The sequence below is a fragment of the Apostichopus japonicus genome, chromosome 10, assembly GCF_037975245.1.
Source record: "Apostichopus japonicus isolate 1M-3 chromosome 10, ASM3797524v1, whole genome shotgun sequence".
NCBI classification, from domain to species: domain Eukaryota; kingdom Metazoa; phylum Echinodermata; class Holothuroidea; order Aspidochirotida; family Stichopodidae; genus Apostichopus; species Apostichopus japonicus.
Genome location: NC_092570.1, coordinates 16,264,723 through 16,291,605, shown reverse-complemented (window position 1 = coordinate 16,291,605; position 26,883 = coordinate 16,264,723). Strand labels below are relative to the sequence as shown.

Here is a 26,883-nt window from a genome sequence, read left to right as displayed (position 1 = left end):
TCACGTTCAGCTTTATGTTGATATCTTCTTCTTATCCAGCAGCAGTAAATATTGTGTGAGACTGCTGAGTACAAAAGATTGTCCTAAACAGCCTGGGCTGCAGGACGCTGCAGCCCCCGGTCAGGCATCCTACTGTTGACACAGCCCCTAAATACACAAGAACTGTCTCTATTGCAGATGTGATAACATGTAATAGTTTTAATTGTGATGATATCTTCTTATCCTACCAAACAGCAGACTATGGAATAGCAAATTATGGTATAATCATATAGTAGATCCAAATATATGTCTCCTTGTGTGTGTGTGTGTAACTGTTTTCCTTTGATTCAGGTCTTTTTCGGAAATTTTATGAGAGATTGAAATTTAAGCTTTATGGAAGAACGAAAAACCGACATAATTTTCCCTTCCTTTGGCGGTGGGGGGGGGGGTGTGTATGTGTGTGTGTATGACATCTTTGATATTACTTTTATCTTTTATATTTCATCTAACAAAGATATTAACAAACAGAACATATAAGGAGAGTAGCACACTGCTAAATTTATTTCTGTGAATTTTATTTGTTTTATTTTACTTTGTCTTATTTTATTTATTTATTCCTTTTGAATAAATTTCTGCAGCTGACTGTTAAGCCTGATCAAGTTCATATCTAGAGATTTGACTTTGAAGTAATTAACTTCTTTTTTTCTACATTCAATTTTTTTTATTTTATTTTTTATTTGTGGTTCTAAACCTCCAGTTTACAATACAATGCCTTTTGAGTCTGCCATCCAGATCCAAAACCTGTCTTTGTGTAGACATTAAATTTATTTATTTTGTTACTTTTTAAGAGATTCCATAGCTAAGCATCATCATATGTATCAAAAGACTTGACTTTGAAATACTTAGCTTTTTTGTTTTTTTGCTTCTTCTTTTTTTTTAAATATTTTTTGGTCTAAATCTCCAATATATACAGGAAGTTTCATATGAATCTGCAATCCAGTTTCAAAAACTGTTTTTGTGATCCTTGCATATAAGATGCTACAGGTTTAAGTTACTTGCCATAGGCAGGCAAGTAGCCTATGCAATCAAGGTGGTGTTTGTGTGTGTGAATGCGTGTTTGGCTTTAAGAGGCTGAACCTGTCAAAAAAAGGACACAGTTGTTTTGCAGATGATTGATGGAAAATGTAGGACCACCTTGATGTTCCTCACTTTGGCTATGTAGTGCTAGAGAGTTCATTCTTCAATTGGTAAACAACATTTCAAATCTTAACACCCTGTCAAGATAGTCACTGGATAGTTGCATCTTCAATGGACCATACATATATATTAAATATATATTTAAAACTGTTTTCAGCAGAGCACTACTGTATAGCCCGAAGAGTGGATAGGTCCACAAAACTCTGAGTAGCGCAGCAATGAATTGCTAGTCTGGAATATACTCTTTTTGTAATGCTCAGCAAAATGTTTAGAGCACTCTCATTAAGGTACCTGAGAGCTATATTAGTCAGTGTATGTATATATATATATATATATATAGTTGGCAGTTGTGCTTAGACTGTCATAAAGTCTAAGCTGAATTTGCTATTGTCACCAAATGTCACCATTGGTTTGTACCATTTTGGATATTATATGGAATAATGGACTGATTTTACATAATTGAAAACCAACTGGATCGTATCCCGATCTGCCTTACAAAAGCATTAGTTGCAACTGTAGAATTTCATAGTGGGGAAGGGGGATGGGGGGGGGGGGTGGGAGGAGGTGGTGTAATTATCCTGACAGGGACAACACTGTTTTCTCACCATTATGTCTTGAGGTTCTAATTAGTTATCTAAGAACACATCTGTCCAATTTTGCATCTACAGGAGTTTGCGTAGAGGCCCCCACATTGGTCAAATTGCTGCAAGGGTACGTTGCTATATTTATGAAGAGAAGCTTTACTTTGAGAAAGTTATGCCCAGCTATTCAGTACTACTATAATTAAAACAACCAGGTTGGCTGATGAAATATTGAACATTCACGATGACTACTTTACTAAAAGTGTTTTTGTTCGTTTGTTGCTGATAATATTCTTTAAGATGTAGGAAGGTATAGAATGCTATCCTGATACTCATTTGATGTGTTCTTTGAAGCCCAGGCCTTGGTTAATTTTAAGCCGTTGTTTGTTATACTTTCGTAATTAATTTAAGAAAATAAGTCCTTTCAGCTACGTATATTAAACAAACTGGCTGAGATGTAGGCCCTAGCTACTTGCTGTTTGAAACAGGAAAATCAATGAGCTGTGTCCTAAATTAGAAAAGATTGATATGTCTTGGATGTTTAATTGCCTGACAATATTTCATTCTTCAACTAACAATTTCTTGTTTTCTCAATTTAAGTTTCATTGTTTAATTTCTGTAGACTGGACTGATAGTAGTTATATCTGTTATTTTAGTTTCTAAAGGAGAAAACAAGAATAGATTTTGTGTCTTCCTGTAGGCAACAAGTGCTTGTATCACATGAAAACATAAATTGATTGAAAGAAATAAAAAGAAAATATTATGAAAAAGGGGAAAAGCTGTATACATTTCATTATTTTATTAATGAATATTTTCTTACAAAAATAGAACTTGCCTTTATTATGATAACATTCCCCGCTTCCTCAATCCTGAGCATTTACTCAAAAGAAGGAGGCTGGTCAGAGAAATGGTTAGATCTGTTTAAAGGAGAAATCTGGAACTAGGTTCTCTTTAATAGCCCAATAATTTTCCTATTTCTTTTAACCTTTCTCCTTTGAAGTTTTGGGCAGAATGGGTCAAGGGTCACCTCAGTTCAGTACGATAATTTCAATCCATTGACTTTTGGACATATTTAATTTATTAACTTTAATGCTGATACTCTTGAACAAGACCACGCTCTTTATTTCTTAAAAGAAATGGATAAATATCAAACTACTATTTCTCTTCTAAATCCTTTTTCAGACTGAGCAGCAAAAATCTTCACAAGAATGAGTTCTGTGTGTCTGTTTAGGTGTGTCCACTAAACAGTTCTTCCAGCAATCACGGTAGATGAAATCCCTCCTAACTCAAATTCAAACATTTTCTCTGACAGTAAAAACTCTCTTTAGTTCTCTTACAATCTGCATTAAACTAAATCAGAGACTATATTCTCTCCATCAGCAATTCTTTCCCCCATTTCTTATGCTACTTAAAAAATTTCTTCATTCATTCATTCTTCAAAACCCCTTCTTGGAAAGGCAAAACTTGCCAAAAATGAGTTCTTATCCCTGCCAACAAGTAGATGCAGGTTAAACTCTACACCATTCTTCCACATCGATTGTTAAACTACTTGCAATCTCATCCTCTGTCACTCCCACCGTTTTACAGCCATCTCTCGGAAAGGGAAACTCTCGTCTGAAGCTAAATAAGAAACCCTTTTAATATCAGCTCTTAAAACTTTATCAACCATAATAAGCCAAAACACTACATTCAAGGCCAATTCTTCAAACCTTAAATTAGTTCTTCACCCTGCCTCACAGACTAGAATACTAGATCTAACTCTATGAGGTTCTTTCAGATCTCCATTGAACTAGATGGAACACTTTCTTCTACGTCGGTCTTTCAAACTGGTCCGCAGACGGTCAAAAAAATTCCCTCCGACGTCGGTCGTTCAACAAACCCTGCCTCAAAAACTAGATGCACATTTTCCCCGGACTGGTCGGTAGTCTTCTTCATCAATTCTTCGAACCCTGCCTCAAATTAGATAAAAGCCTTGTTCCTCTGAGACAGGAAGCCATATCTGCAAGAGGACCAAAGAAACAAAGGCTAAAGAAACAGACTAAAAGTTTCACAGCCTTCACATTCATGATACGTTTTCATTAACAATTTCCCCTATGGTGACATAGACCATGTTAAAAACTGCTAAAAAGAAAAAAAATTAAAGAGCTCTTTTCTTGATAAATCTAAGTTAATTAATCAAAAAATTTGTCGTCGTTGAAAAATGAAGGAAACCATGAAAAAAAGGAAAGACAAGCCCCAAGTCTCCAGTTCAAGTCCAACTAGAACATTTTGATTTTCTGCTCTTTTCACCTTTCTATCCTCAAATTTAAATATTAGAAACAAGCATTACTTAGAAACGTGTCAAGTGGCGCAGTGGTTAGTGCCCTGGAACAGAAAGAGTCAGACAAGCTCCATATCTCCGGTTCAAGTCCAACCAGAGCATTTTAATTTTCTGCCCTTTTCACCCTTCCATTCTGAAGTTTAAATATTACAAACGAGCATTATTTCTCAAAAGTTCAAGTGGCGCAGTGGTTAGTGATCTGTAACAAAGAGTCAGACAAGCTCCAAGTCTCCGGTTCAAGCCCAACTAGAGCCTTTTAATTTTCTGTTCTTTGGAACAGGTGGAAGTATAAAGGTAAGAAACAAATTTTATTAATTGGGAACCAAAATGGTGTAATTGGTAGCTCCATCAGTGATTGGAGATTCCTGATTGGCTCGGTTCAAGCCCTGGTTGGGTTACTGCTCTCAAAGGATTCTGCCGGCTAGCCACCAACCAACCTTCCCCCCCCCCCCCCTTATAACGAAATATGGAAGATACATGGAGAATTATATTTTAAAAAATATATAAAAAAAACACTGTATTATTACATACAAAAATTTCTTAACTGACCTTGGAATGTGTGTAGTGTAAGAGTCAAAAGCGCATTTTAAGATCAAGAAAATAGAAAGCAATCAATTTGCCAACTGTTTCTGCTAAACACATGCATTTGTATAGAATGCCAAACTGAATCAAATTGACCACAAGTTTGATATGATAACATTCACTGTAACAGTGCACTCAACATTTGAAGTTTTGACCCCTCAAAGGACCTTTGACCTCCACACACTTCAAATTAAGTGTAAATTTCATACATGGTTTACTTTTGAAGTTTATTGTATGTATGAGCTGGTAAGACTTTGAACTATGTTAATCTCAAGTGCCCTTTGACCTTCATTAAAGCAATGCATTTCCTTACACTCATGAAGTCTGATCCATTTGTTTATGAAGTTCTTGCAAGCTTTCTAGAGGTATTTGTTGTTATTTTATTTCTTTTCTAATTTTTTAAAATTTTCTAAACATATGAATCTGAAGACACACCAGTAGCTACAGACTATAAACACTGGTCCACGAACAAGACCAATCACCCACCCTTCTTGCCCCCATTCAGTTCACTTCCCTCTGTGTATCAATCCGTGTCACTGGCTGTGACCTAAACAGTCCAAGTTTGCATCCCCTTATACGCTGAAAATTGTCAAAACATCGTCACAAACTTCAATTCTTGATCAGAATTACTTGACGGCTGAGAGAATAAGCAGATCCGATCGGTCTTCAGACAAGTTAACGTTTCAAACTAATTTTCAGATCTTTAAAGATTTTCTTCCAATAGTTTCCCTATAAACTACTACTCGTAAACTTTCCATCAAAACTGGCACTGGTATCATCTCTGCAGTGCTTGCATTCCCCGGGGATTTTGTGCTTTCCAAAATGGGCTTCCAATATCACGAGATCTCGACAACTGTGGAGCGTTAGCCCATTGAGGAACGGTTCTTTAATTTTATTTCCGTACCTTGCAGGAAGTTACTGATGTTCGTGTCCTTTTCTGACTTCTTGGCTTCAAAGACGAGAAGCAGGCTCATTTTGATGTCCACCTTGATGATGAAATATGTGATCTGTTGTTGCTGGGAGGGGGTAAAAAATGAGAACAAACATAAAAATTTAATAAAGAAGGGGTGCTTGATGCATTCAGTAGCGTGGAGGAGCTGGTCGGGCCCTAGGAAACACTATGTCATCCAGGACCCATTTCTTCCCGCTTTTTCTTCTTCTTTTCCTTTACAAATCTTAAGTTGATAGTTGTCAACTTCAATAATGTCGATGTATAAGAGCCTTCACTAGAGTAATTTTATAGACTTAATAAACGTTATCGAGATAAACAGTCACATACTCTGTGTAGCATACTTGACTTTCACTTCAGTCAGTGCAGAAGAAGTTGTCACAGATCAAAAGTCCACATATGCAATTATTTCCAGTTTCTGTTGCAAACGAAATTGATGCAAGGTCAATTGACAATTATATCTAATACCACACGATATCGTAAACAGCAAAGCGCTCATCCAGGGGCCGGCCGGCCAGCCAGACAGTAGCACTTGGTTTACCAAACATCCAGGTATTCCCCCCCCCCCCCCAGGATATGTTCCCTTCATAGGAGCATTTCAAAGTGTCCAGATATTTCTGACATACGGCATAACCGTGATAAATACAAATACAATGGAGTAACTCTCTCCATGATAATTATACCTTCTGAGTCACATGGGCGGCGATCATGGGGGGGACGGGGGGGACATGTCCCCCCCAATATTTTAGGTGGGGGGGATATAGTATCTAATATCCCCCCCAATATTTCGTGGCAAAGTTTTTTTTGCACATTTTTTTTTTTGATATTGCTAGTAATTTCAAAATAGAAAATGCTTAGATGCAACTTACAAGGCCTGGGAAGTGCCATTTCCAACGATCTGGGAGGCATTTTCGGCCAAATTTTTCTTTCGCGCTTCGCGCCAACTTATGGTGGCGCTACGCTTAGATAGTTTGCCTACAAGCTTCGCCCCTCCCTTGGCAAATCCCTTGCAAGGCGCCTGTCCAACCGTGTCACAATTTGTTACTATATCTGACCGAAAGTAGTTTTTACTTTTTTTTCGAAATGAATAGCTAGACGGACCGCAACCGTAATGGAATTTGATTTACCGATGAAAAAGGAAAATAGGGCTGTAGCAACCATATTTAATATATATATATATATATATATATATATATATATATATATATATATATATATAAATATATATATATATATATGTATACATGGGCGGCGATCATGGGGGGGGGGACATGTCCCCCAATATTTTAGGTGGGGAATATACGGTAGTATCTAATGGTAACTAATATCATGCATGAGGTGAATGACTCTTCGTGTCGTTTCTGTGACCTGTGACCGTATAGCATGTTGTCACTCATGATTATTATCATGTCTGTAGGCCCTACATATCTTGTGTATGAGTGTAAGTACGTACAATCACGCATATGATCCACATCGATATGGGTTCACAAGGTTTCCATTTGGCCAGTTTCCTACAAGATTTCTAACCGCAGGCACGTAGCCGGGGGGGGCCGAAGGGTGGAGACCGCCCCCCCCCCCCTCGAGCATATTTTTGGTATTTTGTTTATGATGTCGAAGTTTTATAGTAGCCGTTATAAGAGGTTTTAATATTTGTACGCCAATAAATTAACTGTGTCTGAATTTTCGAAAATTCCTTGACCAACATTCTTCATCATACTTCCCTCTAATCGTGCAATTTTGACCGGTCTGTTAGGGGTTGAAGGGGGTTTTTCTATATTGGTTGTCCCTAGATGACATTTTGTGCAACATTATGGGTATGTTTTGAAGTGAATTTATTATTCAAATTCTGAACAAATAATAGGCTTAAAACCTTGAAAAGTGTGGCTGACGGGTATTGTGGGGCGTTACGTAGAATTACCTACAAAAACAATGATCCACAGGAGATGCGATGAGGTCGAACATGATGTGTGACTGGTGACAATCTTGAAAAAGGTTATGAATGAATGAAATAAACTATTGGGAAAAGCTTGGTTCTCAGGCAAAAGTGTATATCTGGTTGGTCATTTTCAAGCCCGAGAAGTGCCATTTCCGGTGATCTGGGGGGCTATCAAAACCAAAAATTTTCTTGTACGCTGCGCGCCAACCAATGGTGGCGCTCCGCTTAGATAGTAATTCGCCTGCACCCAAGCAAATGTCCCCCCCAATATTTGAAACAGATCGCCGCCCCTGCTGAGTCATCATTCCAATTTAAGCCCAGAAAGGCAAATTGTCAACAGTATCAATGTCCTTTATCTGATGTTACATTTAGATGAAGCTCTTTACTTCAAATCTAATATGGTCATTTTCATGTTGGTACCATTCAACAGCACTTTCTTCCTAGTAAAAGGAAGGGGCAACCGTTCTGACTTTACAAACCCTGGCCAACCCCCCTGGCCAACCCCCCTGGCCAACCCCTGGCCGAGATGACTGTATCACCTTTCTCCGGATAGAATATGCCACCGACCTACTTTCTTTTGTAATATAGTGCTAAAATGAGTAACTGACTTTTCAAACACTTTTCATTTGTAATGGCTTTTAATGTTTTTTAATGTAACAAAACCAATGTTGAAATGATTAATGACTTGAGTCACTAGAATCCAAACAGGAAGTAACTCAACTTCCAGGTACAACCCTCCTGAGTCTGTGCAACGACTTGACTCAACCTTAACGTTGATCCAACCACAGATCGGGATATCCTCGCACCCAAGAACAACTCACCATATCGTAGCAATAAGTCGGTCGTTCGACATTTCCGCCTGAAGATTCACTGAGAAGCATCACAACGTTAGGCCAAAGGTGAATTGGTTTATCCTACAGAGATGGAAGAGAGATGAACCCATAGTCAAGTCGTGTCAAGTGTGGCCTCCCTTTTACTTGATACAAATTATTGTCAACAAACATGATACATGGAGAACAAATATCAACACAGGTGAATGGAAATGGAATGAAATTGATACATGCAATACAGCCTTTGTGTATGTATCACATGTCAGAAACGTGTTGTTGGAATTATGAATCTTCAAGCTTCAACAACAAGAACTTGTCATTGGAATTATGAATCTTCAAGCTACTACAACAGGAACGTATCATTGAAATTATGAATCTTCAAGCTACTACAACAGGAACGTGTCGTTGGAATTATGAATCTTCAAGGTACTACAACAGGAACGTGTCGTTGGAATTATGAATCTTCAAGGTACTACAACAGGAACGTGTTGTTGGAATTATGAATCTTCAAGCTACTACAACAGGAACATGTGGTTGTAATTATGAATCTTCAAGCTACCACAACACGAACGTATCATGGAATTATGAATCTGCTTCTGAAGCCTCAGACAGTGTGCTTGTAATTAAGACTACAACCGATCGATTCTTTAAGGTCACGTCGACCTCAGTCAGGAGAAACTGAACCTGCAGCGTTTGGCTCCGACTGGGAGTCGAAAGTGCCAGGGTTCACAATGAAGACAGTCCAGTCCCAACAAAAGTAACCAAGCACTGGAAAATAAGTTTGCATGTGACCTCAACGAGCCCTGGACATTGACTGAATTCAGTCGTTGTGTCACTTGTGTGTACTTATCAGTGGTGCGGTGTGCAGGGGGAGGTCTGTTGTTAGACAATGGGATCTTTACGACTATCAATATATAGGACAGGACGGTCGAGTTCAGTCAGAGTGTCAGTCAGTCAAGCAGTGTGGGTGGCCAACATACAGGAAAGTAATAGTACTATAAACATAGCCAAACAGTTCCAAACAGAGTGCCCGCCAATGTTCTAAGGATTGCACACACAGCCTTCCATAACCACAGTCAAGCAGTGTGGGTGGCCAACATACAGGAAAGTAATAGTACTATAAACATAGCCAAACAGTTCCAAACAGAGTGCCCGCCAATGTTCTAAGGATTGCACACACAGCCTTCCATAACCACAGTCAAGCAGTGTGGGTGGCCAACATACAGGAAAGTAATAGTACTATAAACATAGCCAAACAGTTCCAAACAGAGTGCCCGCCAATGTTCTAAGGATTGCACACACAGCTTTCCATAACCACTTACTGCAGACAACAACAAGATCACTGCATTTGAAAAAAAAAAACAAATATTAAAAATGGAAATTTGGACAAATTGATAAGTATATAAAATAGAAGGTATTCAAATGAAACAGTTGTCTCTTTCAATGAAGTACATGGCCAAAGCATCAGTTCTTACCCTTGGATAGGAAAACACGGCTGGAAAACTGTCCAAGCCTGTGGGAGGTTCTGTAAACCCGACAGGAAAGTGATACCCATGTCCCGTGTACTGTGAACCGTGAGTATCGAACACCAGGATGATGTAATTTGCATCCGTCTTCTTTTGGAATGTGACCACCCTGGAGAGAGGGAGAGAGTCAAGGTAAGGGAATGTGCGTAAGACTGCAAACATGATAATGAAGACATTCATGGTTACATATGATTACGGGTAATGACTGATTTTACGTATCTATGATTAACATATATTGGCAGGTTTATAGATGATATTACAGACGGTTTCAAGTTATGACATGATTAATACAGATTAATATGTAGTATTATTACGGGTATTGTCAGATGGCTACAGGTGATTGCATTAATATGTTTTTATATATATATATATATATATATAAATCATTTTTACAGTAAATGGAGCATTATAATCTTTCAGCAAAAATTCCCTTCTTGACATTTGTGTTACTCCCCCTCTCCCCCCCATCCCATTCCTCCACCAAGAAGCTCCGTAATCAAAGATAATATATATATATTGACCAAATATACAAGTCAGAGACTTACTTGCTGTAGTAGTCCATGGATAGATTGGATAAGTGTGACTTGATGTCTGCCGGAGGTGATTGCTTGCTCAAAGTTTCATGAAAGTAGAAGCTGAACTGTCAGAAATGAGAAAACGGCAATGAAAAGACGTTAACAAATATTAATTGCTCGATATCGACTGACTGTATGTGAAGTGACCATGATTTCTGGAATTGATGCCTTCATTTAATAGTACATGGCAGGCAGGCGTTCTAACGACCCTAGATGGCAATTTAGACTGGGTCGAACAAAAACCGCCCTGAGCTGCTTGACTTCACCAAATCTATCAGCAAGCGTACAAGTAGTATTCCCACTGGTACGTGCAAGATAAATAGCTTTCAAGCGTGAGTCTGTACCATGAAACTTGCCCGAGAATCTATACTACATAGCTTAAAGGAGAGACCCGGCATCGTCTGCTTATGTGACAGAGATCTTTGTGAAGATCAACTCTCCCAATCAGCTAAAAGAAAAATAAATCTGCCTCTGTTTGGAATATGTCCGAGTTTGAATGCCGGCGTCTGAGGGCTGCCATTTTGGAAATCTGTGATGTCACAGTGCTGTATGGAGTTGAAACCTGTTACTCGTTATTCTTTTCGCATTTTCAAGGCCACACTGAAATCGTTGCTATCATGTTAAGGACTTCAACATTGTTCATTCAGCATTTGCAAAAATACCCATCTCCGTTACAGGAAATTAAACATTGGAACAATTCAAAGAAAAACGTAAGAACAATGGAGCGCTACATGTGGGTCGTGGATGTCATATTTAGACTTGATCAAGCCTTCAGCCTTGTGTGTGAAGAAACACAAAAACTGTGATATCTCCCACGTGGAATAAGATTTTTCTTAGCTGTTTGGCTAAGTCAGTCATCACATAGAGCAATAACTATGACAAACTCTTCCTTTTTAATTATACTGCACAGCTTAACTCGGACTGCAACCATTAAGATCCAGCAGGCCATCCACAACCAGCCTACAACCATTTAAAAGAATAGTCCAGGTCAAAATGTCGTTTTGATATGTTAAAGAGGAACATAATCTAAGCATTCTCGTGAAATTTGCATTCAATATCTATGTACAGTTTTTGAGATATTGACAGTTGAAGTTATCTGATATTCTACCAAAAGTGAACTTGAAGCAAACAGGTGTGATGTCAATGTTGCACACTGACAAATAATGTTTGTTTTTCTGTATTTTTCAGTCTATTGATTTGACCTTGGATTGGATAGGGTTACTAGTTTTGTCTTAAGGGGATGTGAAGTTTATAAAATACCAATACCTATGGTCCATTAACATCATGGATGCATCCAATTGTCGAGTTTAAAATTAGACATAAATTTTAAAGGAAAACAAAACATTATTTATTAATGTGCAACAATGACATCACACCTGTTTGCTCCAAGTTCACTTTTGGTAAGAAAGTTGGCAACTTCAACTGTCAATATCTCAAAAACAGTATATAGGAATTGAATGCAAATTTCACCAGAATGCTTAGATTATGTTCCTCTTTAACATGTATCAAAATGAAATTTTGACCTGGACTATTCTTTTAAGCCCCAGCAGGCCATCTACAAGCAGCTTCTTTCTCTTGTTCATTGTTCCAATAAGCGTAAATATCTTCGGTCTTGTCTGTTGAACCTGTATTTCTACAGTATGTGTTCATCTTAGTTCGTCATTGAGATTGAACCTTCGGGCTCTTCGCCTTTTATATGAAGTCAGAAAACAGACAGACACAAAATGCATTCTTACAAGATCTATGTTTTTAAATGTAAGTGTACCTTTGATATAAGGGCGAGGTAGAACCTCATCAACCAACACATTAATGATGGGATCACGTTATTCTTGACGGAGACGTAAGCCGAGAGCTTCTTCTTTGGCTGATGAGAGGGGAAAAAAGGAGAAAATTGTAAATCATTTGTATGAAATCTAGTGAACAATTTAACTCATTACATCATCATATAATTATTTAATGTAATTATTCAAATGATTTACACTTACTTAAAACAAATTATTACTATGAAATTTTTTATTTTCAATATTTATAAATATATAACATAATTTGATTTTCTTTGGAAGCCTCTGACCAGTTTGTGATGATATATAGTCTGTACAAAACTATCTTTGTCTTGCTGAAAATCAGTTCTTCCTCACACCCCCCCCCCTAGGTCCTTGCCCCCAGAGAGACTTCTTCCAAATAATATTCAGTCATTTCACCTAATGTACAAAACACACAAAAATCTGTCATAAGAAACGCGGAGCGCCTCATTGGCACAGGCCTACCGTCCCTTCACTCACTCTACCAGGAGCAAACATTAAAACGTGTTGAAAATATATTGTGTAAAAGTAAGTTGGCCTGACGTTTCGATCCTAGCAGGATCTTCTTCAGAGGCTAAATGACAAGTAACAGTACAGAAGGGACAAAAACACGCACAGAGTACAAACAGGTTAATGAGCACAGTGCTCATTAACCTGTCTGTACTCTGTGCATGTTTTTGTCCCTTCTGTACTGTTACTTGTCATTTAGCCTCTGAAGAAGATCCTGCTAGGATCGAAACGTCAGGCCAACTTAATTTTACACATTCTATTACACAGGCTCTCTAGTGGATAAGCAGTTTGCTAACAGTTTTATTTTATTTTGAAAATATATTGAATGATGATTACCACCCAGCAACTGATTATTTCAAGTTCCTGCTCTCAGGCAAAAGAATGCATACTTTTAGGGGTTCTAAAAGATTTACTGACAGTTTTTATCCTTCTGCTGTGAAGATATTCAATGCGCATCAAAACCGTTAAATAATTTTATACTCCAATATTTTAATATTTTATGTACAATTACATACTTTGTAGACTTTATATTGGATATGAGGGCATTTATGTATTTTTGTACACTTTAATATTTTGTAGGTACATTTTATATTTTTGTTCATCTTTATATTGTGAGTACATTTTCATATTTGTGTACATTTTATAGCACGTTTTCATATCTATGTACATTATTTTTCGTCTTATATGTTGTTTACAATTTGTAATGTTTTGAGCTCTTGTTATCAACCAATTTTATTGTATTTTTATACGATTGGCTGAATAAATATCTATCTATCTACTGATAATGTAAATATATAACCTCTTTAGCCTTAAATGGAGAACCCCAGACCTCCAGCTTCGTGTGTGCGTCGTGTAATCTCAGAAGAGACGGCAAGAAATGCCAATGACTCATCGCAGTCCTGGCTTGAAGGAGCGAAAGAATAATGTCCGTTTCCAGAGTCCAAGAATTCTTCAGAGGAGCTAGAAGAGGATGGTGAAAACTGTTTTTATATCTGAAAACAAAAACAAAGACACAAGAAATTTCAGGTAAAGAGAATTATTTTTAGTTACTTATGGCTCGGGACTTTGAATGCCAGGAGCGTGGACGTGGACTCAGAAATATGACAGGACTGGGATGCCAAACGCCTTGGACTGCAAATCTGGTTATTACTTTTCAATTACTATTAGGTTTTTTTAGATTTTTATATCACCATCTTCTATGAAAGAATCTATTTTCTTTTTGGCAAGGGGGGAGGGGGAGGGGCAAGGGAGCACTCCCTGGAGATTTCTCTACCAACTAAGGTGGTCACAATCATTTGCATCTATTTGGCATTAAAAGGTGATAACCTCTGACCTCCAGAGTCTGACCAGTAAGTTAATTGATCAATAATATTTCAGTATTTTCATGTCAAAGAACAACACAAACCGAATGCAAGCTTTCCAGCGATCATATTTTTCCTAATCTTGCAAACTTTTCTTTTGGTCTCTATCCTATTTTGCCAAGTTTTTGGTCAAAATTCCTGCTTAACAATAAGCTGGTATCCACCGAATTAACTCCTTTACGTCCATTAACAAGAAGGCAAAGAGATATAAACGCCTGTTCACCCTCCTTGATATATGTTAGGGGTGATAGATGTAAACAATATATATTGTAAGTAGACATCTTCATGGCATGCTCTCACCATATTGTTTTCACCATATTCGCTTCATTTACATCTATCACTCTGATATGTATTGGAATATGAACCAGCCATTACACATGAGATATGCTCCTGCATTGAGGAGATTCAAAACAGACCATTGAATATTTCCTGTGACAACCTCTAGCTTGAAACTAGGTGATAGTTTGACTACAGGTGACCATATTTTGAATTTCTAGCATATCTGCTGATCTATTTTGTAACACCTGCTATGACAATGTTGTAGGCATACTCTCTCAACTATGCTCGTTAACAACCTGGTGACATACTCTCTGCAAGGGCTTAAACATCTTGACAGTGCAACACTGATGCAAGAAATTCATGACATATTTAAGAACTCATGCATATTCATCATGAACATGTTCGGGCTTTCAATACAAATAAATCACCTGCTTTAAACCATCTTTATATGGAAAAATGAATCAAAATGACCATAAAATAGTACTTAACTGTTTATTGCTGATACCAGCAGTATCTTATCTGGGCATGAAACAACCAGAGAGGCTTGTAAGTCTTTTGGGGTTTTTTTTTGTCCAATGTGGAAGATGGTTTCAGATAGGGGAAGACCATGGATTTCTCCTGGGATGAAACCCCACCTTAACCTTGGCCAGGGATCAAACCCACTACCTTCCAGATGCTAGGTTTCATTGCTTCCCTAATGCCACCATTTAAGTTTATCCTTTCAGACATAGCGCTGGTTAAATGTTATCTAACCTTTCGCATATGGTGTCCAGTATTGTTGACATTTCGGAGTAATCCGTCTCGACTTTCGGATTACACAGCTTCATGTAACTGTTGCAATATTTTTTGTTATCGATCAAGAAAATGATAGACTGAAATTCATCATTTGACAGAGACAAACAACTAAATTTAAGAAATAAACATTTAATGATATGTGTGACATCAAAATGCAGGGAGTGTAGTCCAAAACATCCAAAACAAGATTTAAATGACCATCATAAATTTAATACAAGCAAAGACCATAAGAGGTAAAATAACACAATATTTAGTAGGAATTTAGGAACCACGAACTGTAATTATTCATAAAAACAAAGTTGTCCAGTAACTGCCAGAATGTCGGTTACAAAACGGAACTGTTAAATAATTATTAAACTGAAATGAAGGGCTGCAGGTGTAACTACAACTTCTCTATTAAATAAATCCACACTAAATCAAAATGCTTCCATCGGGCAAACCCTTCCAAGACCACCCCCACCCCTAACCCCCACCATTTGTTAAAAATTTGTAGCATCTATACTGTGCACATTTCTTGGTTGGCATTGTCTATAGTGGATCATTTGCCCTCGGATCAATTCTTTCAGATGTATTCAAACAATGTTATTACCCTTGTAAACTCCCTCCCCAACCCCCAAACTGCCCAGCACCCCCCCCCACCCCCTCCCCTCTTTCATCACACACATGCCTAAGTTTGTCCTACTTTTGTCAGTCAGCCCCCAAGCAATATACATATACATTTCTCCTGTTATCTTTACGTTAAGGATACAAATCCATCATTTCTTGTCGAGCTTTGACAAACTGAGCCAGTTGTTCTGCTATGTGTGAGACCAAATATTCCAGGCCGTCCTGTCTCGGTGCTTGGAGAAGATGAGGCTTACTCCTTTGTTCTATCTTCTGCAGCTCTGAGCTTGCTTGTGTATAGATTCCCTTCCCTGACTGCAAGCGAAAGAAGAACACCCATGAAAGAAAGATTTAAAAGATGCCTTTTAAAGATATATTCTTATACTTCCTTTCCCTCCAAATTTTTTACAGACTGTACCATTTTGTCAAAACATAAGTCAATATTTAACAATACTTTTCATCACACAGTGAAGGATAGGAAGGTACCATACTGTAGTTTTTAAGTTAATCGAATCAACAACTTAATTTTTTTTCAAAAACAAAAAACATGGTCACATTTACATCATGCAATAATGTTTATATGCAATACAGTAGAATACAAATTTATGGCACTGTGTGGTTTCAGTGAGTAAATGATATCATGAAAGTACCATTGGCAGCAGACAGTGAATTGTTATATCATGCTGATTCAAGGTAGTGAGTTGACCAGGCATTGACTAATCACAGATGTAGAACATTGTGTCATGTGTCACCTTTAATATTCCATAGTCATTCCATTGTCATTCCATAGTCATTCCATGGTCATTCCATAGTCATTCCATAGTCATTATATAGTCATTAAGAGTTATTAAGAGTCAGAGTCATTCCATAGTCATTAAGAGTCACTACAGAGTCATTCCATAGTCATTCATTGTCATTCCATAGTCATTAAGAGTCATTCCATAGTCATTAAGAGTCATTTCATGGTCATTAAGAGTCATTACAGAGTCAGTCCATGGTCATTTCATAGTCATTAAGAGTCATTCCATAGTCATTAAGAGTCATTTCATGGTCATTCCATAGTCATTAAGTGTCATTCCAAAGTCATTCCATAGTCATTAAGAGTCATTCCATAGTCATTCCATGGTCATTCCATAGTCATTAAGAGTCATTCCATAGTCATTCCATAGCCATTATAAGAGTCATTTCAGAGTCATTCCATAGTCATTCCATAGTCATTAGAGTCATTCCATAGTCATTAAGAGTCATTCCATAGTCATTCCATAGTCATTAAGAGTCATTCCATAGTCATTAAGAGTCATTCCATAGTCATTCCATAGCCATTAAGAGTCATTCCATAGTCATTCCATAGTCATTAAGAGTCATTCCATAGTCATTCCATAGTAGCTCCATAGTCATTAAGAGTCATTCCATAGTCATTCCATGGTCATTCCATAGTCATTAAGAGTCATTCCATAGTCATTCCATAGCCATTAAGAGTCATTTCAGAGTCATTCCATAGTCATTAAGAGTCATTCCATAGTCATTACATAGTCAATAAAGAGTCATTCCATAGTCAATAAAGAGTCATTCCATAGTCATTCCATAGTCATTACAGAGTCATTCCATAGTCATTACATAGTCATCAAGAGTCATTCCATGGTCATTACATAGTAATAAATTGTCATTCCATAGTCATTACAGAGTCATTCCATAGTCAATAAGAGTCATTCCATAGTCAATAAAGAGTCATTCCATAGTCATTACATAGTCATCAAGAGTCATTCCATGGTCATTACATAGTCATAAAGTGTCATTCCATAGTCATTACAGAGTCTTTCCATAGTCATTAAGAGTCATTTCAGAGTCATTCAATAGTCATTAAGTGTCATTCCATGGTCATTCCATGGTCATTCCATAGTCATCAAGAGTCATTTCAGAGTCATTCCATAGTTATCAAGTCATTCCATAGCCATTCCATAGTCATTACATAGTCATTACACAGTCATCACATAGTCAATACACAATCATTCATACAGATCTGATCATCTGACTATTAATCCATGGTCATCAGCATTGTTCTAAAATATGTGAGAAAGTCTAATAATGGTCTCTTATAGTGTCTCTCTTCAATAAGCAGTTTATTGCCATTCTGAAAGCATTTTTGCTCACTGTGAATTGTCAACTTTTAACACTGTACGTCATTACTTGGTAAATAATCTGGAGGACTAAATATAGTAAACAGGGAGATACTTTTTAACGTCCTCAAAATTGAAGACAATTCTGATAGACTTTTTTATCCACTGGATGGATGCTGCTGTATAATTTAGTCGTAAGAACATTTTGTTTTTAGCTTAGAGACTTACTTCCCTCCTTACAAACCATTTCTGTTCTAGAAATGTAAGAGCAAGGTAACTTTTCTCAGCAATAGCCAGATAGTTAATGACATTGAGAAGGGAGATCAATAAGGGTGCATTGGAAATTTTGGTCATCTTATCCCTGTCCTGAAAAGGAAGAGGAAAGTGTAAATTTATAGTTAATATATAATAGACAATACATGTAGGAGGAAATATCATCAAATGATGATATTACAGAAGAATACTGTTACAAAAAGTAACCAAATATGCAATGTCACATGTAAACCAGAAACTGACACATTATTGCTTGTGATGGTAATGATAAACCAAAATTCAAAGTCACATATCAGCCAATATTTGATCAAATGACTGAAAATAGGTGATATAACGTGATTCAGTCAGACCAAAAACTGTAGCCAATAACCCAAGAGCTTTATAACCGTTAGATTACTATGATTTAGTATGGCCATTTCGGTACACATGCACAGAACTTTTGGCCAAATACACTGGCTACACATAATGACACAAACTTCAATGTCAAAAGAAAGTTAATGGTAAAAATTTCAGTTTTAGAGATTGAAATACCCTTATGGGCTGGAAAACAACCAAATTTTATATTCCTAGGCAAACTGAACAAGCCACTAATTTTTTTCTTTGCACTGTTCAGTCATTCTTAGTGGTTACATACTGTAGCCTAACGTCAGTAGTTTGTTCTAAATCTTTTACCATACCATTACCAGGGTCCAGATAACAATTTTCAGAAGAAAATCTGAATCGATCTAATGCAATAGAGAATGTGCTTTTTCTGCCATAGAAAAAGTGTCATCCACTTTTTGTATGGCAGAAAAAGCACGTTGTTGTGGGTAGGAGTAACGTTAGTATGTAGGTTAGAAATATAATGTAACAGATTGATGGGTTGGTTCATGGTTGTATGTGTGATTAGCATTGGCTTGGGAACGAAGAAATTCACAGAAAAATTTAATTCGCTTCACTCTATCTAGGCCTGCAAAATCTACAAAACGGTCTTTTATATCTACAATCAGAATCGATCTTTTTAATAAACAATCAGCCTAATTTATTCAACCAACTATTATATATTTGAAGACAGTGTATCAACTCTTACTAACTTACATTAAAACTATTCAATCAACCTGTACATTAAAGACTACAGTATGTATCAATTCCCCAATCTTGTGTCTATCCAGTGAACCGTCACATATGATGACTGGTCTTGGTCTTGGTGTAATACTGCACAAATCGCCACTGATGTGGCTGTTGACGTGCAGTCCTCCAAGTTGGCTAATGGTGCTGCTGACTTCCCAGCATTAACTTGAAGGAGGCGGTGTTTGGTGCTGATTTTAGATCAGGTGGGAGTGCGTTCCACTGTGTACCTATCCTTCCACGCGATTCAAAGAAAGTTTCAACAATACATCCCTGTCCCTGTACACCATTGTAAAATCCATTCCTAAAATGTACAGGTCTTTCCGCCATAGGTTTCGATCCTTCCTGCCATGGCGGAAAAAATCAAAGCCTATGGCGGAAAGGTATGGCGGTTGTTACTATGGCAGAATGGCACTAGAAATATAGGAAACATTATCTGTTTGTCATGGTATGATATTACGAATACGCAAAGATTTAGAATGAAACTCTGATCAAATTTTCCCATAACTCTGATCAAATTTTCCCATAACTTCTACTATAACTTGTAGTACTAATACCATAGCCTAAGCTATAGACATTGCTGGTGGCATAGCCTACTCCTATGGAGTCTACCTGAATGTTCTCCTTCAGGAAAAGTGCCAAAAGCAGTGGAAGAACATCTGTTTGGAATTGGATATGTTATCAATCAGATTCTGGTTTTTTGTGTCTTGCATGAATGGAAGTACATGTGGTGCAAAACTAAGTTCAATTGAGGCAATTTTAGACCCAGTCAGGCCTCGCAGGGGCAGCGTACAAAAATGGTTTACTACTGAGTGAAGATGTCTGTTTACAATTGACGAAAACTTCAGGCTCTGATAGCAAAAATGACAAGGTCATGATACGGAAAATTGATGATGACAAGAATATTCAACTTGTCAGCTATCCAGTGATGGGTAGCATTTAGCTAGTTAGATTTTCTATCTAGACTTAGAGACCACATTACTTTTGTGAGTTAGTGTGTAAGTCAATGGGGCTTTTAATGGGCGAATGCTACCTGCCTTGCCTATCCTAATCTAAACGTTAGGCTAGCCTAGGTTTGTGCGACAAGAGAGTAGGCAAACTCCAGACCCTACCGATAGTTCCTTCACTCTGTCAAAGTTGAAAAGAATGAAGGGCCTAATGCAATCTTCAATGAATGTTTCTTCAGCTTTACATGTGCTTGAGCCTCCTTCCTTCAAGCTGGCCCCTTGTGCAGAGGCCATTTGACATCTTCGATTCCAACTTCCAAGGTGCCAAACTCTCACTAACTTGCATGATTTAGTAATGTATTGGACAGGCTTTATGGGAAGCCAAATACCACACAATTGAACATTTCTCGATTCAAAACTCCAAATTCATCATTCCGGGTTTCTCGATCGATTAAACCTGGATTTTCAATTAAAACAATAAAATAAAGCTACACCTCGATCTCAACTGATAACTTCCAGGCTACACGCCGATAAACTTGGATTATCAATTGAAAAACCTGTTTATAGGGGGAAAACCTGGTTTCCGACCGAAAATCCAAGTTGTTTGAACATCCTTTTTTTTCGGTTGAAAAATTTGGATAAAGACGGATTATCAACTAGTACAAGTTTTGTTTGAAAATCCTCGTTTTCGGGGCTTTCGATAAACGGTTAACGGTTCATGTGTTTCATGCAAATTTGACCACTGGGAGTGCAACATTTACATAGAGCTCCCGACTGACACGCATTTCGCGGGTTGTACCCGCATTCTAACACCCAAACCCGCTGACCCGAGCAAGCGTCCAAAAAACCCGCATTGTAATTGTCAAGTATACATAGAAAAAAATTGCATCAAATTTTGACTTAGCAACCATCATTACTTTAGCATTCATCCCACGCAAAACAGACTGTCTTTTAGCAGCTGGCTACTATATACAAAAAGGATCACACTAGTAGTAGTAGTAAGTTGAGTCTCGTCTATCCGACATGCTCAGTGATTAACCTCCGCCACGTATCACGATCTTGCGCAAGGTTTATTGCTTCTTCGAAATTGTTAATATTAAAGGATCACACTGGTGGCAATTAACTCCTTGAGTCTCATGGTCGGAGTCTACCAACACCTGTACATACTGCATACTGGAATAATTTCGACGAAGTAATTATATCATCCTACAGTGTATAAATGGATAATTTATGGCAAAAGAACTCGAGAATTAATGTTTTTATATGATAACAACAACCAAGTCTGGGTTGGGAGTGAATTATGGATGATGTTTCTCATTTGTCATGGAATGTTGTTTCAATTTTTGACATTTGGGTTTGACTCTGAACCGATTCTATTGCATGTATATTCTGATTGACCTGAAAAGAGATACAATAATAGAGTATAAAACCTCCTTTACAGCATCATTTGAACCTCAAATTAGCCTATATTTCTTTTCATTGGGGCGAGCAGCGAACATTTTCATGCCACGGGAAAGAATGAATTATCACCTACTATTCAATATATTGATGTTACACACAAAAAAATGCAAATTTCTCAGAAAATTTTGGGTGACAAAAGCCTTTTAAGTGCCACCATTTTACATGTAGGCATCACCAGGATTAAAAAAAAATCAAAAGGGGAGGGGGCACCACCTCCCCTTATACCCCTCCCCCAGGACGGCGATTCGTAGCATGGACCAGCATTTGCCTTCTCAAGAGTTGGGAGCTATGATTTACGACATACGTTAATACTGAAAGAATGGGCAGAATATACTAAGGGTGAGCAAGAAAAGACATCTGCGTATACGTAATTAATATTCGATGCGAAAAACGGGCTAGTGGATACATCTTGAATGATTTTATTAAAAATTGAGAATTCGAAATTGACGCGTTTGATTTTGCGTTTAGAGATTCTCCATTTGTCACAAAGTAGATCTAGACAGAGTGTTTGCGAGCTTGTTCAAAGCACGCAAGATTATTCCAACGTCGCTCACATACTCAAACTGATTTTTCCCCCACTGTTAGTATGAGCCTATTTACACCGCTTTTTTGTTTTGTATGGTGTACACTTGTAATTAAATAATTCTTGGCAAACAATTGGGCCATCAGGCACTGCATTCCCGTTTTTGTACAACCTGATAATGCGTCAGGACTGCATTCTTTCAAATCTGTGATCATGTACGTGTGCTGTGTGTTGCGAACTCGCAGAGACTTATTTCAGCTCCATGGTTCATGCTAATACGCACACAGAACACCAGTCTATACAGAGTAGCCATGAATTAAACTCTACACAGTGGAACATTATGCATATCTTTACGCTGTAGTGCCGCGTAGCGCAAACAATAGGCAAACCTCTAATGTATATGCGCCATAGAGATTGATTAGGAATGTATTTATCAATTTCTATGATATGCGCACATCGCCACGTATACGCTTTACCACTAACTGAAACTAGATACGTTGTGGCGTCTATTTATGGCAGCGTCTTCTATAGTCTACAATAACGCCCGCGCGCTCTATGACGGAAACAATTTTGAAAAGAAAGTATTTACGGATGAGAAGACGGACTGTGAAAGTTTGCTGAAGAATTAATTTTATAAGGTCACATATCGAAATAGAAGAAACTACATTTTTCTGACCAAATAAACATCTCGGCAAAAAAGATAAATATAAACTAATCTCCTCAGCGAAGGTAACCGTCATGGAACTTGCCATAGAATATCCGCAAATCTGCGATTACACGGAACTGGATAACTTAGAAAGAATACTCGACGAAGGCGTGGAATTGGTGAAACAGATAGGTGTTCAAAGTATCAAATGGAATGGTCAAACGGTAAGGGACCGAAGGTTCACAAAATCCCATATGAATTAATAGCCAGTATTGAAATGTTCTTTTAGTATACCAGGTTAGCGGTAATGACGCGATATCTCTCGATTTTTTTTTAACTTCGCTTTATGATTCAGTAGTTTTATCCTTCATGAGGATATATACGCTGATGTTCATGACTTCATTACAGCCTATATAAATATATATATATATAACTTGAATGAATAACACCTCTTAAAACTTACAGCTTTCCGTGGCTGATTTCCATCATCGGGCAAAATCTGGATATCTCTTTAAGCCAACGAAGGAAGAGATTGTAGAGTTTCTAAAAGATAAAGGTAATGTCATCAAACGACATTATTGATTTTTTTTTTTTTGGTTGGCTAACTATTATATACATATAAAGCTCTGAGAGAAACTTTGTTTTAGCTTTTGGGCAGATATTGTTGTTGTCATATGGAAGTTGACTACTTACATGCATACTGTTATCATCAGCGCATTTATATGTTGATATGTTAGCAGAATGTTAACAGAATGTCTTGATTATTATGTCATAGTCCAACAAAAAAGAAATATTTAAGTTCTGACTACGATTCTATTTATATGTTGATATGTTAGCAGAATGTTAACAGAATGTCTTGATTATTATGTCATAGTCCAACAAAAAAGAAATATTTAAGTTCTGACTACGATTCTATTTATATGTTGATATGTTAGCAGAATGTTAACAGAATGTCTTGATTATTATGTCATAGTCCAACAAAAAAAAGAAATATTTAAGTTCTGACTACGATTCTATAGCTATTATTGATTTCAAGATATTCGCCATTCAAATATTCTAAATATCTGGACTGCTCTTTAAAGACTTTAAAGTGATTGAATCAAATATATATATATATATATATATATATATACTATATTTTCTCTAGAGTATAAGGCAAAATAGGCCACCAAAAATAGAACTAGTATTGTTCTATACAGGTGACAAACGACTACAGTGGAATTATGACCTTCCTTACCGGTTTCGAACCTATGGACGTACCGAATCAGCGTCCATAGCCTAGTGGTTAGGGTGTCCGCATATAAAGCGGGAGGCCGGAGTTCGAATCCCAGTAGAGGCTGGAAATGTTTTCACTGTTCTTGATTTTCCAACTCATTACGATTTATTATTATTTATAATTAATTATATATATATATATATATATATTTTTTTTTTTTATTATTATTTTTTTATTATTATTATTTATTTTTTTTTATTATTATTTTTTTTATATTTGCATTTTCTGCCCTCACAGACGCGTTCGAGAATTTCCGTAAGAGATGGTATCAGAGTAAAGTCGTTTCCGTCCGGGAAGAAAACGCCAAACTTCGGGAAGATGAGAATGGCTCCATCCTCCGAGGTAGTCAGATTCGATCTCGAATCAGAGACTACAAGAAAGGCGCCTTCATTTCCGATCGATCTATGAGTGGGTTGAATCAGAGTCTGATACGCCTTCAACTCGAACAGGCGCAGCTTCAGGAGGCGTTAAGCGCAGAACGCCAAAGCAAAGAGGCGGTCAAACATGACTTGGATTGTCTGGAAGAGCTTTGTCAGGAGTTGCACGAGAAGAACGTAGAGTTTGTAAAAGAAACACAGAGATTGGACTTCATAGATAAAACCTTCAAACAAAATGAAGAGATGAATAAGTTAAGTTTGCAGAATAAGCTGATGTCCTTGACGAGGAAAATAAAACGAATGGCTGGTTCTGTGGAATAAAAAAGATTATACCAAGACTCCGACTATGGAGACGGTTGAATTCAAGGGGCAATGGATGAAACAAAATTCAGGCAGGACGGAGTGTGGAGCATGCACATACATGTATGAATCAACCACGGAATTCACCATTGATCATGCCGTTGCCAGTTATCATATAAAACCTTGAACCATTCAATGTCCTCAGAGTAGCGACTTATTTAGGTCGGGAGGGTGAAGATGGAGGGAAGGGGCGGGGGCGGGGTTTAAGCTTACAAATTATGGAACTTGCAGTTCCCCTTTCGAATATTCAAGCAGACCCGTGCATCATTCTACGAAGTAAAAAAAAACAACAACACATGAACGGAACAACTTTTTAAAGCTTATAATCGCCACGAAAGATGCATGCTAAGCAGCCTTAGCTCAAGGGTTCAATGAATTCCTGTAAAATACATAATGGTATACGGTAACTTCGAGAAGGTCAAAGGTTAAGAATATATCTTTGATTTTGCTCTGTGGTTTAGTTTTATCCTTCACCTATGTGATTTCACAGTTGTTTTGATCCGATTCCTCCATTATGAGACTCGCGAATATCTTGAGTCAAAACAAGCAAGGGACAAGGGGGGGGGGGGTTCTCAAACTTCACGCATGGCTTTTAAATTCTGGGGTTTTATTATCGGTGAATCGAATCGGTAAATCGGTGAAATAAGTCGTGAACTTAGTGCCTCGGAAAACAATAATGACGTTCGCTTCTTACACTGTATATAAATTCCAACAGGTTTCGTCGAGACTGGATGGGTTAAATATTACGTTCGAAAGAAAGCGGTTATACAGTTTGACTTTCAAACAAAGCAGCCAGAGAGACTGCTTGCATGCTATTTACATCAAATGGAATATACGCAAAGTAGGTGCACACGGAGTTACCGCATATATCCATCACATGCGCCACCTTGCACATGTTTCTAAAATCAAAATTTACTGAATAATAATAAGAGTGGTACACACTTGCTGCTATGATTATATGGGAGAAAAGAAATGCTGTTACTGCTGGTGAGTCTCAGTTAGGGGTTGGGGTGGGGTTGGGGCACAGGGGTTGTGGTTGGGGTCGTGTGTACACGTTTTACCTACAGTTTTATTCCATGGCGAGTTTTAATCTCGATCTACCAGTTCATTTGATATATATGCTTTCCATTCAACAGATGAAGCCAAATTAAAGTTCACGACTGCACGTTTACTTTCGTTACTTTATACTTATTGGCGTTCTTATATGAAGAAAAGGGCTGACGGGGAGGGAAGGGTGGTGCATAATACAATCATATAATATCTTTTTCTCAGATGCCTCCTCCTATGATAGCTTCCTACACGCAGTAGCGGAGCTAGGGGTACTGGTCGGGGGGGGGGGCGGCGATAATGGTCTGTAGGGGCGCTTTCGACACTATCAAAGCATAGCGCCACCACAGGTTGGCGCGGAGCGTATAAAAAAAAAATGATTAAAGATACTCCCTAGATCGCCGGATATGACCCTTTCCGGGCCTTGCTAATTTGCAGATATAAAGGCTGAAAAGGGCGCCAGCAGTCCATTTGAGTCCGTCAGGGGGGCCGCCGCCCCTCTGACTGTATAGACGCTCCGCCACTGCCTACACGACCATCCACCGCCCATCCCCGCCACACACACCATTAATTCCCTCCCTGCGGTCTTAGAAGTACAAATGTAGCATTCGAACGAACTATCAAAAGGCTTAATGTTGGGTAAAACTGTAATAATAATAATAATAATAATAATAATAATGATAATAATGATGATAATGATGATGATGATGATGATGATGATGATGATGATGATGATGATGATGATGATGATGATGATGATGATGATGATGATGATGATGATGATGATGATGATGATGATGATGATGATGATGATGATGATGATGATGATGATGATGATGATGATGATGATGATGATGATGATGATGATGATGATGATGATGATGATGATGATGATGATGATGATGATGATGTTAACAATAGTTA

At 37.7% G+C, this 26,883-nt stretch overlaps 2 protein-coding genes across 3 annotated transcripts; one reads left to right on the top strand and one right to left on the bottom strand.

The window, feature by feature from the left end:
* Positions 1–2,253: 2,253 nt before the first annotated feature.
* Positions 2,254–20,629, bottom strand: LOC139974659 (KICSTOR subunit 2-like). Of its 2 annotated transcripts, XM_071981903.1 has the most exons (11): positions 20,435–20,629; positions 18,171–18,308; positions 15,971–16,140; positions 15,181–15,258; positions 13,587–13,779; positions 12,241–12,339; positions 10,446–10,540; positions 9,850–10,009; positions 8,366–8,458; positions 5,564–5,675; positions 2,254–3,756 (listed from the first exon to the last, which is right to left on the bottom strand). In XM_071981903.1, exons 1-11 carry the CDS (start codon positions 20,561–20,563, stop codon positions 3,692–3,694), a joined length of 1,332 nt encoding a protein of 443 aa, XP_071838004.1. In that variant the 5' UTR covers positions 20,564–20,629; the 3' UTR covers positions 2,254–3,691. The 2 variants fall into 2 exon arrangements, with proteins under 2 accessions (XP_071838004.1, XP_071838005.1); XM_071981904.1 differs by lacking the exon at positions 8,366–8,458.
* A 2,206-nt stretch (positions 20,630–22,835) lies between these two features.
* LOC139974676 (uncharacterized) lies at positions 22,836–25,948 on the top strand. The gene is made up of 3 exons (XM_071981945.1): positions 22,836–23,123; positions 23,365–23,455; positions 24,413–25,948. Exons 1-3 carry the CDS (start codon positions 22,992–22,994, stop codon positions 24,871–24,873), a joined length of 684 nt encoding a protein of 227 aa, XP_071838046.1. The 5' UTR covers positions 22,836–22,991; the 3' UTR covers positions 24,874–25,948.
* The last annotated feature ends 935 nt before the right edge of the window (positions 25,949–26,883 follow it).

Bases quoted from the DNA above. Each gene is read 5' to 3' on its own strand.
- LOC139974659 (XM_071981903.1), bottom strand. From the start codon at position 20,563: ATGGCCTCTGCACAAGGGGCCAGCTTGAAGGAAGGAGGCTCAAGCACA. The intron at 16,141-18,170 runs GTAAGTCTCTAA...TTTCGCTTGCAG, and splicing joins AATGGTTTGTAAGGAGGGAA to TCAGGGAAGGGAATCTATAC. The intron at 3,757-5,563 runs GTACGGAAATAA...GTCCTCTTGCAG, and splicing joins CATCAGTAACTTCCTGCAAG to ATATGGCTTCCTGTCTCAGA.
- LOC139974676 (XM_071981945.1), top strand. From the start codon at position 22,992: ATGGAACTTGCCATAGAATATCCGCAAATCTGCGATTACACGGAACTG. The intron at 23,124-23,364 runs GTAAGGGACCGA...TAAAACTTACAG, and splicing joins TCAAATGGAATGGTCAAACG to CTTTCCGTGGCTGATTTCCA. The intron at 23,456-24,412 runs GTAATGTCATCA...CTGCCCTCACAG, and splicing joins AGAGTTTCTAAAAGATAAAG to ACGCGTTCGAGAATTTCCGT.